Genomic DNA, 18,903 nt, shown 5'->3' with positions numbered 1-18,903 from the left:
GGTAAGTTACTGTTTAATGGGTGCAGAGTTTCTGTTTGGGATGATAAAACAGTTGTGGAAATAAGACGTAGTGATGGTTACACAATATCGTGAACATATTTAATGCCACTGAATTGTACACTTAAAAGTGGTTAAAATGGGAAATTTTATGTTGTATGTATTTTACTACTATAAAAAATGCAATCACCAATTCTATTAAGTGACACAGGAAAGCACGAACAATATGCTAATTTTTTTAATTTACAAAGTGTAAAAGCATGGACCATGTAGACTTCTCTCCAGTGTGAAGTTTCTGGAGCTGAGGAAACAGGGTCTGCGAGGACAAGCACCACAGTATATTCTGTGAGAATGTTCTCCGTGGGTCTGAGCAGAACCCCGCCAGGCACAGCAGTGCTGAGTTCTCTGTCTAGGGGGAGGCTACAGGAGCTTCTCCTTTTGCTCACCTTGTTCACTCAATTTCTCTAAAGCGAACATGCACTAGTTTGGGTTCAGGAAGAGTTTTAATTAGAAATGCCCTCTCACCTGTGACAGCACTATGCGGACATAAATAAAGGGGTGAGTGGGTCACGTGGAGGAGGTGCACAGCATACCTCACGGGCCCTTCTCCACCGTCATGTGGAGAAGTCTTCCCGGAGGTGAATCCTTTGATGCTGCGACATGTTGGAACTGTGCCGGAAGGCCTTCCCGCACTCACCACACTTGTAGGGCTTCTCCCCGGTGTGAATCCTCCGGTGCTGGATGAGGTAGGTGCCCTGGCTGAAGGCTTTCTTGCAGTCAGCGCATTTGTACGGCTTCTCTCCGTGGTGTGACCTCTGATGGTGGATGAGCCTGGAACTGTTGTGGAAGGCCTTCCCGCACTCGCCGCACTTGTAGGGCTTCTCCCCCGTGTGGATCCTCTGGTGCTGGATGAGGTGTGTGCTCTGGCTGAAGACTTTGCCACAGTCATTACACTCATAGGGCTTCTCTCCCGTGTGGCTTCTCTGATGTTCCACAAGTTTGGTTTTTTGGATGAAGGCTTTCTCACACTCATTACATTTATAGGGCTTCTCTCCAGTGTGAATTCTTTGATGCTGGATGAGGTTAGAACTTTGGGTAAAGCCTTTGCCACATTCGTTGCACTCATATGGCTTCTCTCCAGTGTGAGTCCGGCGATGTCGGATAAGGATTGAGCCGTCACTGAATGCTTTCCCACAGTCGTTGCACTTGTAGGGCTTCTCTCCAGTGTGGATTCTCTGGTGGTAAATGAGGGAAGAGTAGGCGCTGAAGTGCTTCCCGCACTCACTGCACCTGTAGGGCTTCTCTCCGGTGTGGGTCCTCTGGTGCTTCATGAGGTTGGGCCTCTGGTTGAAGGTCTTCCCGCACTCGTCGCAGCGGTAGGGGATCTCCCCGGAGTGCATCCTGCGGTGACTGAGGAACTCGCAGCTCTGGCGGAAGGCCTTCCCACACTCATCACACTTGTAGGGCTTCTCTTCACTGTGAAGCCGCTGGTGCTTGACGAGGTTAGCACTGTACCTGAAGGCTTTCCCACAGCAACCACAATGATGCAGTTTTTTCCCAAGAGGCATGTTCTGATATTCTTTAACAGCTGGATTTGCACTGAAGATTTCCCCAGAATCATGAACTGTCTTTGTTTCTTTGGACCTGTGTACACGTTTATGGTTGTTAAGGTATGACCTCTGTTCAAAGCTCTGCTCACACACATCGCATTTGTGAGGCCTTTGATCAGGGATAGGGTCAGGCCTCAACCTAAGGCTTCCCCAAGACTCCAGGCTGCGCTCCTCGTTGGTCAGTGTGACTGGCCTGGGGCTGCTCTGCTCAACGAGCCTGTCCAGGCTCTCCTCCCGCTCCCTGATGTGCCCACAGGCTTCTCCCAGCTCAGGTCCCTGGAGAACAGTCCCCCTGAGTTGGCCCAGATCTCCATCAAGCATCTCCCCTGAAGTCAATTCCTTGTACTCAGTCCTGGTCCCGTGAGCTGAAAACAACAAACAGAACATCTCAGGGTCACCTGTCCTGACTCTGGAAGAGAGGTATGAGGATGCTGCGGACCACCTGTGGATTACCAACTGCACCATCTCCAAAGTCACAACACCTTGCAGACAAGAGAGCCTGGAGCTTAGGGGCCTAAAGGCCTTGCCCAGGGCTGCAGTGATGCAGCAGTGCAAGCGTCTGCCCAACTCCGACACCCACACCCTTCCTGCCACCTTCTGCTCACAGAGCCTGCCTGGGTGGGACTGCAGGACACCTGTCCTCATTACAAGACGATGGAAGACAAAAGCTTCCTAGCTTCATGGAAATCAGAGCAAGGAGGGGCCCTGAAAGTCACGGGGGTATCTGACAAGGAAATTAAAGCCAAGCAAGTCTCAGGCTGCCTCACAACAGCTAATCCACCCCAAAATCCAGAGTGGGAAGACCAGCTGTCTCCCCAAGAGGACAGAGAGCCAAGCTCATGTCAACCAAAGAGGAGGAGGGGCACACAAGGCCAGGCCCCTCAGCCCACCCTAGCAGGCCACACCCACTCCCAGGGCTCTTCCCAGGGGCCTGAGGAGCCACCGGGGTGACTCACCAGCACCCCCAACTCAAGACATTACACAGGATGCTTTCTGATACCCTCAAGTCTCCGTCCTTCCATTCCTTAACTAGACGTGCACACCTGCTCGCAGGAACACACCCACCAGAAACGCATCCTCTTGAGAGTCAAGCACGGCACACACACAACAGCCCCAAAATGGTGACAAGCAAACCTCCTGCAGGAGTAAATGGCAAATAACTAGTGGTGTGTCCAGGACAAAACAGCACGTGGTGATGAAACAGACCCAGCTCCACGCAGCACAGCAGCCTCACACTGTGCAGATGCCCACAGTCAGAGAGGGCCCATGGGGAGCCAAGGTAAAGGACAGAGGAGGCCCAATGGGCTCCCAGGGAACTAGAAATGTTCTCTAGTTTGATCTGGAGGATGGACTTTTGTAAAAGTTTCCTGAGCTGTGAACAGGGTTTGTCCCATTTCTGTAAGTATTTATATCTAATAAACAAATTCATAAAGTGAAATTCAAGTCCTCTGAGCCAGTGGTTCCTTCCCAGGACACCATCAAGACGCGCAGAGAGGTGCGCATCAGCAATGCCGACACGTGAAACTAGAGAACACCCTCCCCTACAGCATGTTCGGTGGAAGCAGTGACTGAGACCCATGCACAGAAACGGAAACCGTTCCCTGGAAGATCGGGTGACAGAGCAGAGTGCTGAGCCAACGGCCCCGGAAAAGGGGCAGCAGGGCACAAGCTAGAACACACTCGTGTCTGGGGGCGAAGCTGGGCTGAGCACTCCCTCACTTTCCTATGATGGCCTGTAATCGCCAAGGAGGTTAATTCACAAGGCGGAACGAAGCCATGTTCTCCATCCTTGTGGCCCCATCTGACACCCCTCAGAGGGCGTGAGCTCTGGAGGGCAGAGCTCCATGGGGTCCCGTGGGCCCCACCTTCCCTCGGCACACCGAGTGCCCTCCCCTTTTCTCTGCCAACATGGCTCCCTCTCATCCTCCTAGAAGAGCCAGCTCAAGAATCACTGACACACAGAAAATAAGTAAGCAACAGGATGTATTGAAAAGCACAGGAAAATATAAATATTATTTTGTAATAACTTTAAACGAAGTATAAGCTATAAAGATACTGAATCACTACATTATATACCTGAAACTAAGAGAATGCTGTAAATCAACTATACTTCACAAGACTGAGGCACCCAGGCTGGCAGAGGTGACCTGGCTTCCAGCAGAGGCCACTCCCAGGGCTGCCGCTCTGCCCATGATGCATCTTCTCCCCACCCCCGAGTCAGTTCTTACCACACACGCGCTGTTCAGCAGGCAAGTCAGGGAGGCAGCCCCTCACGCACCTGAGCCACGGACTCTCGGTTGCTTGCTCCCCTCAGCTCCCGGCAAGTCCAGGACCCACGGCTCATCCCCACGCTCCAGCTGTGCAATCACCCCAGGCTTGGGACCTGTAGGTCCAGCTCCTGGGAAGGAGACAAGGCCTGGGGTTGGTGCCAAGGATATAGCTGGGTCTCACCCTGGGAATGGCGGGGGAGGGGGAAGCACAGGTACAGTGGGGTGATAGGGAGTCTGAACACCGCATGGAGGGGTGGGGGGTCACGAAGCTGAAGAACTGAGCACAGGGGGTTCTCTCTACCAGGAGGTGCCTCTGCTTTGGATCTGGGGCAGGAGGCAGTCTTATCCAGGGCTGGCTGACCCAGCCCCATCCAAGGCCCCCCCTGCACAGACCAGGCCTGCCTGGGATCAGGGTCAGGGATGCCCGTCTCTGGGCACAGGAGGTGAGGCCCCCAGCCCAGCCCCGGCTGAGCCCTCAGTCCCCAGGGCTGTTCCCTGAGCTGCATCCCAGCAAGGGGCCTCACCCAGCGAGACCAGGTTCCTGTAGGTTTCCAGCATCACATCCCTGTACAGGCCCTTCTGAGCAGGGCCCAGACGGCCCCACTCCTCCCGGGAGAGAAGCACGGCCACGTCCTCAAAGGTCACCTCGGCCTAGAACGACAGGGGCTGCTGCAAGCCCAGGTGTGGCACGGGACAGGACCTAGGGCAGGGGCAGCAGAAGCGCGACAGGGGAAGCAGCACTGGGTTGGCCCCCCAGCATGGCCTTGGGGGGAGGTCTGACCCTTTGGCCAACGAGCCAGCTCACTCAGGGAGGCTGGAGGAGTCCCAGGGTCATCCTTCCTCTGCTCAGCGCCCCGCACCAGAGACACCTGACAGTGTTTGCTCAGGCGAGCAGTCAGGGAAGCCCTGGGTGGAGACCTCACACCTCCCAGGGAAGATGGATGCTCACCTGGGACAGGGCAGATAGATGCAAAGCTGCCATCACCTGCTACCCTGGCCTTCCCAGGGATGGAGGCAGGAGCCAGTCACTCAGGTGCTGAGGGAAGAAAGAGGAACACATGGAGGTCCAGCCTGGCCCCTTGTGTGGGTAGCCTCTGTGCTCGGCCTCCCAGGCTGATTCTGCTCCCTGCGCGGACACGTGTGGCTCCACAGGTCACCTGCCCCCACCTCCTCCCTGGCATATGAAATTGTCTCATTTAGGAGGAAGACGGAGATACTCACCCACTTCCTTTGAAAGAATAAAACAAGTTAAGGGCTGAGGAGGAAAAGGGAGTTAAAAAAAAAAAAACTCAATAGAAGGGGGAGGGTATAGCTCAGTGGTGGAGTGCTTAGGATGCTTCCATGTCTTGGCAATTATAAATAATGTTGCTGCTAATAGCAGGGTGTATGTATCTTTTTGAGTTAACTCTTATTTTGTGGCTGGCTTTACTCCCTTGATAACTATGTAAGTTTAAAAAGCTAAACCTCTAAACGTTCTTAGAAACAGTGAACAATACATATATGTAAATTTAAAAATACATGTGCAGTAAAAAAAAAAAATAATAATCTATCAAGCCATGAAAGACATGGAAGAAACTTAAAAGACATACTACCAAATGAAAGAAGCCAGTCTGAAAAGGCTACAAACTGTACGATTCCAAACAAATGACATTCTGGAAAAGGCAAAGCTACAGAAACAATAAAAAGATCGTGGTTTCCAGGGGTTTGGGGAGAGGGAGGGAGGGAGGAATGAACAGATGGAGCACAAGGGATTTTTAGGGCAATGAAATTATTCTGCATGATACTATAGTAGTGGCTATGTGTCATTATGCATTTGTCTACACCCACAGAATGTACAACATCAAGAGTGAGCCCTAATGTAAACTATGGACTTTGGTTGATAATAATGTGCCCATGTTGGTTCATCAACTGTACCAAATATGTCACACTGATGAGGGATGCTGAGAGTAGGAGAGTATATATGTGTGGTTGGGGAGGGCTATGTGCAAACTGCATTTTCTGCTCAGTTCTGTTGTGAACCTGAAACTGCTCTAAAAGAATAAAGTCTATTAAAAAAAAAAATCAATAGAGTGGGGAGGGTATAGCTCAGTAGCAGAGTGCATACCTAGCATGCATGAGGTCCTGGGTTCATGCCCTAGTACTTCCATTTAAATAAATAAACAAACCTAATTACCTAATTACCCGCCCCCCAAATCAATAGAAGACATAGAGCAAAGATTAGGAAGCAAAAACTACAAAAACTAGTAGAAAGAAGTACAATGGATGAGTAATAGTAAGAAATAAAAGGACTAAACTTACCTACTGGAAGCACAAGACTCCGATTAGATACACAAAATGCACCTATAAAACCTAAAATAAAACAACACAGAAAGGTAGCATGTAAGACAGACCAAAGAAACACTAATTAAAATAAATCTATATTAGCTGTGTATCTTTTCAGTATCTTTAAGCTCTTGAGTTCGACATTTACACAGCAGAGTCGACAAACCCTGAACACGCTGCTCAGGGCCCCAGGCCCGCAGACCCGCACCCACCAGCCCTCCTGCCACTGCAGGGTCTGCCTCCTCCCAACCTGCACCACCACTGACCATGCCTCTGGTGGATTTTATCGGGAACTACACCATCTGCACACATCCACACAGTCCGCTTCCCCTCTGCATGCTGTTTGTGAGCTTAACATGCACCGCTGCATGTGATTCTCAGATGTTTATACCAATCAACAGAATTGAAAGCAAAAATCATTAATAGGAACAAAAGCAGACACTGCATATTAATAAAAAGAAAAAATCCACCAAAAGCTGTAATTACAAACATGTATTCTACCTACAAACCCTTAAAGTATACAAAGCCGAAGCTACCTGCAGTGGCAAAGAAGATTGTGCAAACTCTCCCCTAAGACTGAGAGACTTTAACACACTTCCCTCAGAAACTGTAACAGAAAAGAGCACATCTGACTCCACCTTAGATCTGTGCCTTTGGCTCTGGCCTCGTGCTGTTTCCCGAACTGGCTCTGCACCTTCTATAAAAGGGTGTGGCCTAGAGCCTGAACTACACAGGACAGGCCATTCTCAAGGCTTTGACCTTTAAGGGTATTAACAGTTCTACACTCAAACAAAAATAACAAGTTGCAGAACAGAAATTAACGGTTGTTTTCTTGGAGGTGATACGGGGATACCATGATCTGACTCACGTGGACAGCTGCAAGAATAAAGGATTCCGAGAACAAAGAATTTCTCCACCAAGAAGTCTGCAACAATCAACCACAGCCCCTCCTCTTTTTAGTATAAAAGGAGCCTGAATTCTGACTTGAGTAAGACAGTTCTCCAGGACATTAGTCTGCCATCTTCTCGGTCTGCTGGCTTTCCAAATAAAGTTGCTATTCCTTGCCCCAACACCTCGTCTCCTGATTTATTGCCCTGTCGTGTGGCAAGCAGAACAAGTCTGGACTCGGTAACAACCATACTGATGTTACACTAGAAATACCTCGTCAAAAAGGGACCCCCTCCAACAAAAACATAGAAATGAAGACTAAGGTGGAAATGGAAACAAAGGCTACCTAAGGGAAAGTCTGCATCCCTAATGCCCTTATTTCAACAAAGGGAGACTGAAATAATAATCTAAGCGTTCAACAAGGTACTGGACACAGAAAAAGAAAGCAATTCAAGGAAAGAAGATGAAAGAAAACAAAACAGGATTTAAAGAAACAGAAAACTATCTCAACACTGGTTCTCTGAAAATGCTAACAAAATTCACAAACATCTGGCAAGTCCAATGTGGAGAAGGAAAAGAGACAGAAAAGGATAAAAAGATATTTTTAAACATACATAATAAAAAATAAAGAGAATATATTTTAAAATTACAAATCAAAAAAGAAAAAAGGCCATTTAATTTTTTTAAAATGAGTACAGGATGTAACCTGGTAAATCACAAAGAAATCAAACTCTCCAACAAACATCTGAAAAGATTTTCAATGCTGTTAAGAATTAGGGAATAAATACTGGACAGGGTGTGGAGAAAAGGGAACCCACCTACACCGTTGGTGGCAATGCAGTTTGGTGCAGTCATTGTGGAAAATAGTATGGAGACTCCTCAAAAGACTAAAAACAGACTTACCATATGATCCAACAATCCCACTCCTGGGCAAATATCCAGAAGGAACCTTAACTGAGAAAGACACCTGCACTGCAATGTTCATAGCTGCACTATTTACAATAACCAAGACAAGGAAACAACTTAAATGTCCATCGACAGATGACTGGATAAAGCTGTGGTATATTTATACAATGGAATAGTATTCAGCTATAAAAAATTATAAAATAATGCCACTTGCAGGAACATGGATGGCCCCAGAGAATGTCATTCTAAGTGAAGTAAGCCAGGAGAAAGAAAAATGATACCACTTATATGTGGAATCTAAAAAAAAGACAAATGAACTAATTTACAAAACAGGAACAAACAGACACAGAAAACAAATTTGTGATTACCAGCAGGGAAGGGGGTGGGAAGGGATAAACTGGGATTGAGATTTGTGGATACTGACTAATATATATAAAGTAGATAAACAAGTTTATATTGTAAAGCACAGGGAACTATATTCAATCTTGTAATAGCTTACAGTAGAACAGAATATAAAAATGAACATATGTATATTCACACATGACTGAAGCATTGTGCTGTACACCACAGATTGACACAACGTTGTAAATAGACTATACTTCAATCAAAAAATAATAATAAAGAAAAAAGAATTAGGGAAATGCAAATTAAAACAAGACCTCTCTCCATAGACTGGGCAAAGTATAAAAGACTTCACAAAATTCAAAGTTGAAGACATGAGGAACATGGAAACCTAGAGCCCTATAGGACTGTAAACTGGTACAGTCAGTCTGGAAATCCACCTGGCATTACCTGGTAGAGTTGAAACCCTGCAAACCTCTGGGTCAGGAAACCTAATTCTAGGTATGTGCCTTACAGAAACTCCTGCTAATGCACAAGGACACACACAGGATGTTACTGCAAGCCTGTGTACAAGCAAAAAGGGAAACAAACCCAGCAGCTGTCCTTGGGGAACCAGCAAGGTCACAGTGCTCAAAAGGAACGAACACATCAGTGTCACACAGGAGACAGAGCACAAAGCTCTAAGGTTGAGTAAACTGGGAAGTGTAGAACATCAACAGTAGGACATGTAGGTAGATTTTAAAATACAAACACTATTAGGTGAATAGAGGTGTAAGAAAATGTCCTGACAGCAAAATAACAATCAACAGAGTTATTTTTCAGGCACCTAAGAGATGGGAGGAAATATGTGCAAACAATACATCTGATAATATGTTAAGAGCCAAAATATTTACGGAACTCACACAACTCAACAGCAAAAAACAAAAACAAACAAACAAACAAAAAAAAACCCACCAACCAACCAATCAAACAAAAAACCCAAATTACCCAATTTAAAAGTAGGCAAAGAACTTGAATAGCCATTTCTCAAAAAACACATACAAATGACCAACAGCTACATGCTAAGGTGCTCAACATCACTCATCATCAGGGAAATGCAAATCTAAACCACAATGAAAACTCTCACCAAAGTGGATATAGAGGGAACATATCTCAGCATCACAAAAGCTATTTATGACAAACCCAAAGCCAACATAATACTCAACAGTGAAAAGCTGAAAGCCTTCCCACTAAATTCTGATACAAGACAAGGATGCCCACTCTCACACTTCTATTCAACGTAGTCTGGAAGTCCTACCCACAGCAATCAGACAAGAAAGAGAAATAAAAAGTATCCAAATTGGAAGGGAAGAGACAAAATTGTTATTATATGCAAGTGACATAATACTCTATATAGAAAATCCTGGATTCCACAAAAAAACTATCAGAACTGACAGACAAATTCCACAAGGTAGCAGAATACAAGATTAATATACAGAACTCTGTTGCATTTCTTTACACTAACGAAATTTTCAGAAAGGGTAAATAAAAAAACAACCCCTTTTAAAATCACATCAAAAAATAAAATACTTAGGAACAAGCTGGACCAAAGAGGTGAAAGATTTGTACTGAGAACTATAAAACATTGATTAAGGAAACTGAAGATGATTCAAAGAAACGGAAAGCTATCCCATGCTCTTGGATTGGAAAAATTAATATTGTTAAAATGGCCAAACTACCCAATCTACAGATTTAATGCGATCTCTGTCAAATTACTCATGACATTTTTCACAGAAGAAATAATCCTAAAATTTATATGTAAACACAAGATCCAGAATTGCCAAAGCAATCCTGAGGAAAAAGAACAAAGTTGGAGGCACAACCCTCCCAGACTTCAGATAACACTACAGAGCTACAGTAATCAAAACAGCATGGTACTGACACAAAAACAGACACATGGATCAATAGACCAAAATAATCCCACACACCTATGGTCAATTAATCTTCAACAAAGGAGGCAAAAATATACAATGAAGAAAAGACAGTCTCTTCAGCAAGTGGTGTTGGGAAAGCTGGACAGCTGCATATAAATCAGTGAAGTTAGAACACTCGCTCACACCACCCATAAAAATAAACTCAAAATGTTTTAAAGACTTAAACATAAGACAGGACACCATACAACTCCTAGAAGAGAACATAGGCAAAACATTCTCTGACATAAATCACTGCCATATTTTCTTAAGTCAGTCTCCCAAGGCAATTAAATAAAAGCAAAAACAAAAAAAGGGACCTAATCAAACTTACAAGTTTTTGCACAGCAAAGGAAACCATAAACAAAATGAACAGACAACCTATGGAATGGGAGAAAATATTTTCAAATGATGCAACCAACAAGGGCTTACTCTTCAAAATATACAAAAAGCTCACACAGCTCAGTATCAAAACAAACAAACAACTCAATCAAAAATGGGTAGAAGACCTAAAAAGACATTTATCCAAAGACATACAGATGGCCAACAGGTACATGAAAAGATGCTCAACATCAATAATTATTAGAGAAAGCAAATCGAAACTGCAACAATAGAACAGCCATCATCACAAAAACTCCACAAATAGTAAAGGCTGAAGAGGGAACCCTCCTACACTGTTGCTGGGAATGTAAATTGGTGACGACACTATGGAAAACAGTAGGGAGATTTCCTGAAAAAACTAAGAACAGACTTACCATATGATCCAGCAACCCCACTCTTGGGCATATATCTGGAGAAAACTCTAATTCAAAAAGGTACATGCACCCCAATGTTCATAGCAGGAATATTTACAATAGCCAAGACATGGAAACAACCTAAATGTCCATCAACAGAACTATAAACTGGATAAAGAAGTTGTATACATATACAATGGAATACTACTCGGCCATAAAAAAGAATGGAATAATGCCATTTGCAGCAACATGGACGGACCCAGAGATCATCACACTAAATGAAGTAAGTCAAAGACAAATATGTATCACTCATATGTGGAATCTAAAAAATAATACAAATGAACTTATTTACAAAACAGGAACAAGACTCACAGACACTGAAAACACACGGTCACTGAAGGGGAAAGAGGTGGAGAGGGATAAATTAGGAGTTTGGGATTAACGGATACACACTACTATATATAAAAAAGATAAGCAAGAATTTACTGGGGGGTGGGTACAGCTCAGTAGTATAGCGCATGCTTAGTAAGCACCGAGGTCATGGGTTCCATCCCCAGCATCTCCATCAAAAAAAAAGTAAGTAAACCTAATTACCTCCCGTCCCCCCCCAAATTTAAAATAAATAAGTAAATGAGAAATTTTTAAAATAGAATTTACTGTATAGCACAGGAGGCTATATGCAATATCTGAAATCTTACGATAACCTACGACGGAAAAGAGTGAAAACCAATGTACATTTGTCCGCATTTACGTATACATGTAAACTGAATCTCTGCGCTGTACCTCTGAAACGACACAGTACTGTAAGTCAACTAGAGTTTCATAAAAATAAAAAACCTTAAAGGTTTCAGACCGTGTCTGAAGGCCTCTAACAAGAGACACAAGGCCTCGGAGCGCCAGAAGCTAACGACGGTGGGAGGCACGTCCGGCGGGACCGACGGCGACAGGCAGGCGAGGGAGCGCGGTGCAGCGGGTGAGAGGTCGGCCGGGCTTCTCGGGCGCGGAAGTAGCCTGGTGGGGCGCCCAGGAGGGGAGGGGAGGGGATGGGGGCCGGGGCCGGGCGAGGAACGACCCTGCACCGAGGGGGGAACAGTCGGGCTCCGGGCCCTTTCGGGGGCGCCCCGGGGATGGAGGTGTTGGTCGCGAGGGGAGGACCCGCGGCCGCCCCCGCCGCCGCCGGGCCCAGCCCACACTCACCTCAGCGCCGGCCAACAGCGGCCGCGCCACCAGGCCCCGCCGACTGAAACCCAACCGGAAGTGACGTGACCGCTCCTTGAGGACCCCGGCAGGAGGCGCCCTCTGGCCGCTCTGGGAAACGGACGGCACGTCTCGGTGGTCGGCCGCCTGCAGGAACGGCCAAAGCAGCGCCCTACATCGGGGACGTGCCACCAGGTGGCAGTCTGGAGCCACGATCCCGCGGCTTCAGGACCAGCGCAAGGCTTTGATGACCAGTTTCAAACACCAACAGGTAACAGTAATTTTTACTGTTTTCCAGTGAAAATGTCTCCCTGGTGAGCCTCTGAAGGCACTGCGGCCAACAAAAGATCAGGCCCTTTAATTTACAGCGAAAGACAGAGAACCACACCCAGAAAGCGGAGAGGATGCCGTTAGCCCACTGTCCCCAGCCCCAGCGTCCACTGGTCCTAGAAAGGGCCTCATTGAGTGCCCGAATGCTCCTGAGCTAAACCCTCCCCGTTGGCCAGTCCCCTAGACAAGGCCCTAGGCCACTTTACCCGGAAGGGAGCGATCATGCCAGTGCTCTTCCCTCCAGATGTAAATACTGCTCTTCTCTACCCACGACTGAGGTCTTAGCCCTACTGTGTCACTGCCTGGGTGTGGTGGGTGGCCTGGGGCAGATGGGGCCCCAGGAAGGCAAGACCAGACACTGAGGTACACACTAGAGACAGGTATGGGACATGAGAACCAGGAGCCACCAGGCAACCAGGGAGACCCAATCATCCAGGAAGGACTCTGCCACACAGCCTCTCAAAACAGCCAAGGCAACCAGTTCTCCCGCACGAGATTCCAGTTAGACTCAACAGCTAGTGCCCTTCCACTGTCTGTGACAAATCCCACCTCAGCCTGCCACCCACCCTGCTGTCCCCAAACCAACTACCACTCCAACGGTCAGTTAGGTACAGTGGCTTTCACATCGGTTCACAAAGGGTCAGGGACAGGGGAGTCTGGGGGCCTTCAGGAAGCACGTGTCCTGGTCCAAAAGCACTGATAGGCCTTAACTCCCAACTTGGCACCGTATGCTCAGCACCATCTAGCCCTGGTTCCATTGCTTTGACCAACTTGTCAATCTGGGAGAAGGTGCTGCAGGGAGCAAGCCAATTTTTCCAGAAACGCCTGGTTCTTCTTTGTAGGATAGGACCTCTGGTCTTCAACCTATGGCTTCAAGGGCACCACTCTCACCGAAGAGCGCCCACACCCTCATCCTGATTCTCCAAGTGCTCCAAGCGTAATTAATGCAAGTGGGGGATTCCATAAGTCAAGGAGTGAAGTGACCTAGCAACCCACCGCCTCTCTCCAGGGCTTCACTGTCTGCTTCATCTTTCTCCTCCCCATACCTGAAGCACCATGCAGTCCTCCCAGCAGGGACCCTTCCCCTGAAACCATGGGAAAGCACAGCTTAGTTGTGAAAAGGACAAGCTTTATTAGGCCCCCAGCCCTAGTTCTCTTTCTCCTGCACAGTCTTGGTTCCCCGGAGGCGCCCGGTCCGGCGGGCAGCAATGAGACCCACTTTCCGGCCAGCAGGGGCATCTCTGCGGATGGTAGAGGGTTTGCCGATGTGCTGGTGGTTGCCACCTCCAAAGGGATGTTCCACAGGCTGCAGGCAGAGAAATGGTATTAACATGGGGGTGGCCCTAGCCTACCTTAGCAGGGCTTGGAGAAAGGCAGGATCAATTGGCCTGTGCTTACAAACCAGCCTCACAGCCCTTGTACCCTGAATACCCGCCCTACTGTCCACTTCTCGGCTACTTACATTCATGGCCACACCCCGCACGCGCGGCCAGCAATTCCTCTTTGCCTTGTACTTGTGGTAGGCACGGCCAGCCTTCAGAATGGGCTTATCAATGCGGCCACCTCCAGCCACCACACCTGTTGGGAGATGAGGCACCCCAGGGAGGTGTATCATACCCTCCCAAACACTGCCAGACACTCCCATCAGGCAGAGCATCCCTTGCTGGGTCCTGCCAGTGCCCCCCACCTATGTCTCACCCACATGTCCCCAGGAGCTTCAGAAATGCCTGGAAACTATCACCGAGCAGCCCTTGCAGCCTAGCAGCTCAAGTTTCTCCAGGCTCTACAGGGTAGCTAAGCCAATGCTTTACTCACGCCATCTAAAAGGCCTATCTTGACCCAAGCTTCTCCAGGAAAGTCCTCCCCTTTGCAGAGTCTGACACCAGGCTCCTCCAAGTGCCCCTGCACCCGTAACCGGACAGCTGACCTGGTCTGCCACTTCCCAGCTGTCATGCTTACTCTGTGATCACACCCTCAAGAGCCTCCTCCATGCAGGACTGGGTTTGCCACGGGGATTAAAAGAGGTTGCTTAATATTAAAGTAACACACCTGGAGTCAGACCCTTCTTAAGACGCTTACTGGGTGACTTTAAGGAAACCACACATCTTTTGAAAAGAATGTGAACCTGGTGGATGTGAGAGCAGGAACCACCTAAGTTCCAGGTTATCCTCAGTGCGTATCTGTCTGCCTTACCCGTCCCAGCAGGATAATCCCAGCCTAACTCAATTTTCAACCAGCAACCAAGTAGTACTCTGCCCTGTTTATGAATATACCATTTAAGATAATGGAACGAACCCAAGCTTACAGAGCCTAGGCTTCAGAGGAGCAGTGAACTGGGTTCCAGGGCCCCATCTGGCTTCTGGCTGTTCACAGGAGACCCCTAGCATCCAACTGCTGCCTTCCACTCACCGACTACAGCTCTGTTGGCGGAGGAGATAACCTTCTTGGAACCTGAGGGCAGCTTCACTCGGGTCTTCTTTGTCTCGGGGTTGTGGGAGATAACCGTGGCATAGTTCCCAGAGGCCCTGGCCAACTTGCCGCGGTCACCAGGCTTCTCCTCCAGACAACACACGATGGTGCCCTCGGGCATGGTGCCCACCGGGAGCACGTTGCCGATGTTGAGCTGGGCTGCAAGGGGCAAAGGCAGCACGGGCGGTCAGCATGACAATGATTTCAGACTACTGCTAGTCAAAAACAACGCAAACCCCCTCGGAACAGCCCCCTAATAGCCGGCGAGGCACTCGACGCCCAGCCATCTCCTTCGGCTCTCCAAGCACCCACCGCGTACTTTCGGCCAAGCGGGGCTCACCACGTGACGTTTCTGCCTCATGTTCCCCTCCAAGGAACCCTGGGCCCCTCCCCACCGCGACATTCCAACCCAGGCGCGAAGCTCACCCTTCTTGCCGCAGTACACGAACTGGCCCGTGTGGATGCCCTCGGCGGCGATGAACAGCTCCGTGCGCTTCTTGAAACGGTACGGGTCCCGGAAGACCACCTTGGCGAGGGGCGCGCCGCGGCCCGGGTCGTGAATGATGTCCTGTGGGTCAAGGTGCCGTGAGCGTGGGTGTCCCCCGGGCGCCCCGTGCCCCCCGGCCCCAGCCTGCGCCCCGCACCTTCACGATGCCCTTGATGTAGCCATGTCGCTCGGCGAAGTCCACGGCGCGCAGACGCGCGGCGCCCTTCCGGTGCTTCACGTGCGCGCGGAACACGGAGCCGGCGCCCTTCCTCTGCCCACGGATCACGCGGCCCATGGCGGCGGTCTGGAGACGGCTCACGATCAGCGCCCGGGCGGCCCAGGCACCCCGCTACCCAGGCTTCAAGGCCCCGCTCCCCAGGCCCCTTCCTCCAGGCTCCCGCCTCTTCTGCGCCCCCATCCCCGGTCGTGCGCCCCGGCGCCCTTTCAGGAGCCGGCTGGGGTCCCTCGCCGGCCCTAGGCCGGAGGATGGCGTTGGATGGCGTCAGATAGCGCCAACATGTCCTACCTGCTGCCGAGCGCGGCCGAAAAAGGAGACGCGGTTTCTGAGAGCCGCCTTATCTTCCGGGGCGGGGCCGAGAGGCTCAACCTTCCGGTCAGGGGCGGTGATCGCAGGCGCAATGCACGTAGGGACTTGTAGTCCCCCTGCAGGCTCCTGTGGCCCCCTTCGGCGCGCTGGAGCCTGGGCGCAGGCGCACTGAGGTGGTCCGGCTGGCAGGGCCCGTGATTCGAGTGGTCTGGAGACGTGTGGGCGGGGCCCGGGGAAGGGCGTTGGGGCGCCTATCTCTCACCGAGATTTCACGGAGGGTGGGCGTTCCTCTCTGAGCGGCCGAGGAGGCCCTGAGATGTTGAGTGACTTGTCCAGCCTCACGCAGCCCACGACCGAGCGTCTCACTGCGGGCGCGGGGACGCGGGACTCGGGTCCCGGTCTGTCGAGGAAATCGATGGACTGATTCGTGGAACGTGGTGGTTTGCAGAGTGAAAAGACGGGGTCTGGAAGACGATGATAAGTGTCCGACTCCCGCCGGCTCGGCCGCTCTGAGGTCGCGGGGACTCTGCGCTCCTGGTCCTCGGAGAGGTCCGAGTGGCCGTCCCTGGATTGTGGGTATTGGCGGAGAGCCAGAGGATCCTGGTCATTGCTTGGAGGGACTGGGGTGGGCGCCAGTGGGGGTCGAGGTGGGAACCGCGGAGATACCGGAAGAGAGCAGAGGGATCGGTGAGACTCCCGGGGAGGAGGCCTCCCTACCCCCGCACCCCATCCCCCGACGCAGTGCCCTTCGCAGGCAGGTGGAGGAGAGGAAGCCATCCCAGGAAGTGGAAAGGGAAAGGCTGAGGGGCTGCCAGGAGCGGAGAAGAAAGAGGGGTGGGCGGGGTCACACGCGACTGAAAGGATGGGGAAAGGCAGACTGGACAAGTGACCCTGAGGTGAGGGAGCCCGATGACGCTGCCCAGAACCCTGTCGGGGAGATGTGCGGGGTTTAGCCAAGAAAGGGAGCTGCTGGGGTGGGGGCGTGAGGGGTCTGAGCTGGAGAAAAAGAGCAAGTTGGCAGGGCAGGGAGCCTCTAACAAGGCACAAGCTTCGGAGAAGGGGCTTCCGGAGAAGTGGGAGGGGTCCTTACGGAGAGGGTCTCTGGAGTAAGCAGAAAAGGAGGTGGAGCCCCTGTCTGAGTGAGACCTGTCAGCAGACCAGGCCAGGGAGAGCTTAGTGAAGAGGGCTGTGAGTGTGCAGGTGAGGCCTGTGGCGGGAGAGCCAGCAAGGTAGGAAGAGAGTGAGGGCAGGGGTCCCAGGGAGTAGAGGGGCTTGCATGCAGGGCTCTGGGGCGGTGTGTTTGTTGGCACCAATGCCGTCAGGTAGACCTTGCAGGGATGGAGGCAAGAAAGCTATCAGGAGAAGGTGACATAAGAGGGATTGAAGGAAGGCCACATGCTGAAGGCACAGGGGAGCAGAGGGGACTGATGTACGAGGTCCCCAGAGTGGCAACAGACTGGGGTGGCAGGGATGGGGGATCAGGAGGCAGCACGGCCCACAGCAGGGCCAGGAGCTGGGGGCACCTGGGCCTCCATGGGTAGGGTGAGGGGTTCTGGGGTTAGCTGGGAATAGGCCCAGGGGACTGGAAGGGCGGCAGGAAAGTGGGATGGAGGTGGGGATGGTGTTTGGACACAGGGGCTGTGAGGTTCCTGGGATGGAGTTGGACGGGGTACGGGTGGACCTTCATTCTTCCTCTGCCCCTGACCTGCTGCCAAGGCCCTGGGTGCAGCCAGGAAGAGGCTGACCTGGCCCCATTGTGTCTAGGGTCTTGCCACATTCTAGGGTGAGACGGGGGCAACAGTGCCAGCCCTGGAGCCCCAGGAGCTGGCTGGCAGCTGGGAGCCCCCACTAGGGGCCCTGGGCCCAGGGAGGCCTGGAATTGTGCTGCTCCAGGGGCTTGCTCGTGTGGGTTCCTCCCAAAGGCCTACCTGGAGGCAGCAGGTGAGGCGTCAAGGGAGGGCAGCCATTAATGGGGCTCCAGGAGATGCAGACACCTGCCTGATGTTTATCACGCCCCCTGCCTTGTGCTTGGTGCACCTGTCCTTGCTGAGATGGGGGTACTGGCTGGCGTCCCTCTCACAGTCCAGAGACCTGAGACTTAGCTCCATCTCACTGGCCTGAATATCAGCTTCTCTGTGAGGCCACTGAGCCTGGCACACAGCAGGGGCCCTGAAGATCTGGGGCAGCCTCAGTGGGCATGCAGTTCTCAGGCCTTCAAGAGGGGCCCACCTGCCTCTGCCCCCAGATGAGGCCCTCTGTCTCCACGAGTTGCCTCTGTTCATGCTGGTCAGCTGGTGGCCTTTGTTGTGCTGTCCAAGTTCACCTCTTCCTTGAGTTTCAAACTTTCCCTTTTAAAGTTTTCTTTAAAACTTTCCTTTTAAAGTTGTTCTTTAAAGGTTGCTTGTCACATACACACAGGAGTGATTTGGTATAAACTTGAGCAACCGTGACTCTCTTCTGCCTTGTTGGGCTTGGCTCCCCGCTCCAGCATCAGCTGCTCCCAAGCAAATATCAGCACTGAGTTCCCAGCGTCTTTAATATGGGAACACTGATCCTGTGTTTCATAGGGCTCTTGTGAGGGTTGAGTGACTAAATACACACCAAGGGTATAAAAGGGCCCACAGACACCAGCAGAGCTGTAGAAGTCACAGATCAGGCACAGGCAGGAGAGGTGGTCTGAGAGGGTGACCAGGAGGGAGCCCTGGCAGACTTCAAGCTCTGGGGCGCAGTCAGCTTCTTGACAAGAGTGTTAGTTTCACAGGGTATTCTGAGTGTGAAAATTCATCGTGTTGTATGCCAAAGGTATTTGTAATTCCTTTCTGTGTATTCTTCTAAAAATCATGTTTTTTTTATTT

At 50.5% G+C, this 18,903-nt stretch overlaps 2 protein-coding genes across 9 annotated transcripts; both read right to left on the bottom strand.

The window, feature by feature from the left end:
• Window positions 1–219: 219 nt before the first annotated feature.
• ZNF34 (zinc finger protein 34) lies at window positions 220–12,323 on the bottom strand. 8 transcript variants are annotated; one of them, XM_074352841.1, is made up of 6 exons: window positions 12,216–12,323; window positions 6,176–6,226; window positions 4,827–4,913; window positions 4,402–4,528; window positions 3,886–4,005; window positions 220–1,972 (listed from the first exon to the last, which is right to left on the bottom strand). In XM_074352841.1, exons 3-6 carry the CDS (start codon window positions 4,857–4,859, stop codon window positions 612–614), a joined length of 1,641 nt encoding a protein of 546 aa, XP_074208942.1. In that variant the 5' UTR covers window positions 4,860–4,913; window positions 6,176–6,226; window positions 12,216–12,323; the 3' UTR covers window positions 220–611. The 8 variants fall into 8 exon arrangements, with proteins under 8 accessions (XP_074208942.1, XP_074208944.1, XP_010959506.1 ...); XM_074352843.1 differs by lacking the exon at window positions 12,216–12,323 and adding an exon at window positions 11,872–12,205 and having other exon boundaries at window positions 4,402–4,577; XM_010961204.3 differs by lacking the exon at window positions 12,216–12,323 and adding an exon at window positions 11,872–12,205.
• Window positions 12,324–13,653: 1,330 nt separating this feature from the next.
• RPL8 (ribosomal protein L8) lies at window positions 13,654–16,180 on the bottom strand. Its single transcript, XM_074352896.1, has 6 exons — window positions 16,028–16,180; window positions 15,659–15,805; window positions 15,441–15,582; window positions 14,955–15,173; window positions 14,008–14,123; window positions 13,654–13,851 (listed from the first exon to the last, which is right to left on the bottom strand). The coding sequence occupies exons 2-6, from the start codon at window positions 15,794–15,796 to the stop codon at window positions 13,693–13,695; spliced, it is 774 nt and encodes a 257-aa protein (XP_074208997.1). The 5' UTR covers window positions 15,797–15,805; window positions 16,028–16,180; the 3' UTR covers window positions 13,654–13,692.
• Between the last annotated feature and the right edge of the window lie 2,723 nt (window positions 16,181–18,903).

The sequence above is a fragment of the Camelus bactrianus genome, chromosome 25 (genome assembly GCF_048773025.1).
Source record: "Camelus bactrianus isolate YW-2024 breed Bactrian camel chromosome 25, ASM4877302v1, whole genome shotgun sequence".
Taxonomy (NCBI): domain Eukaryota; kingdom Metazoa; phylum Chordata; class Mammalia; order Artiodactyla; family Camelidae; genus Camelus; species Camelus bactrianus.
Note: the sequence above shows the minus strand (reverse complement) of the source record. Positions and strands in the feature narration are given on the sequence as shown.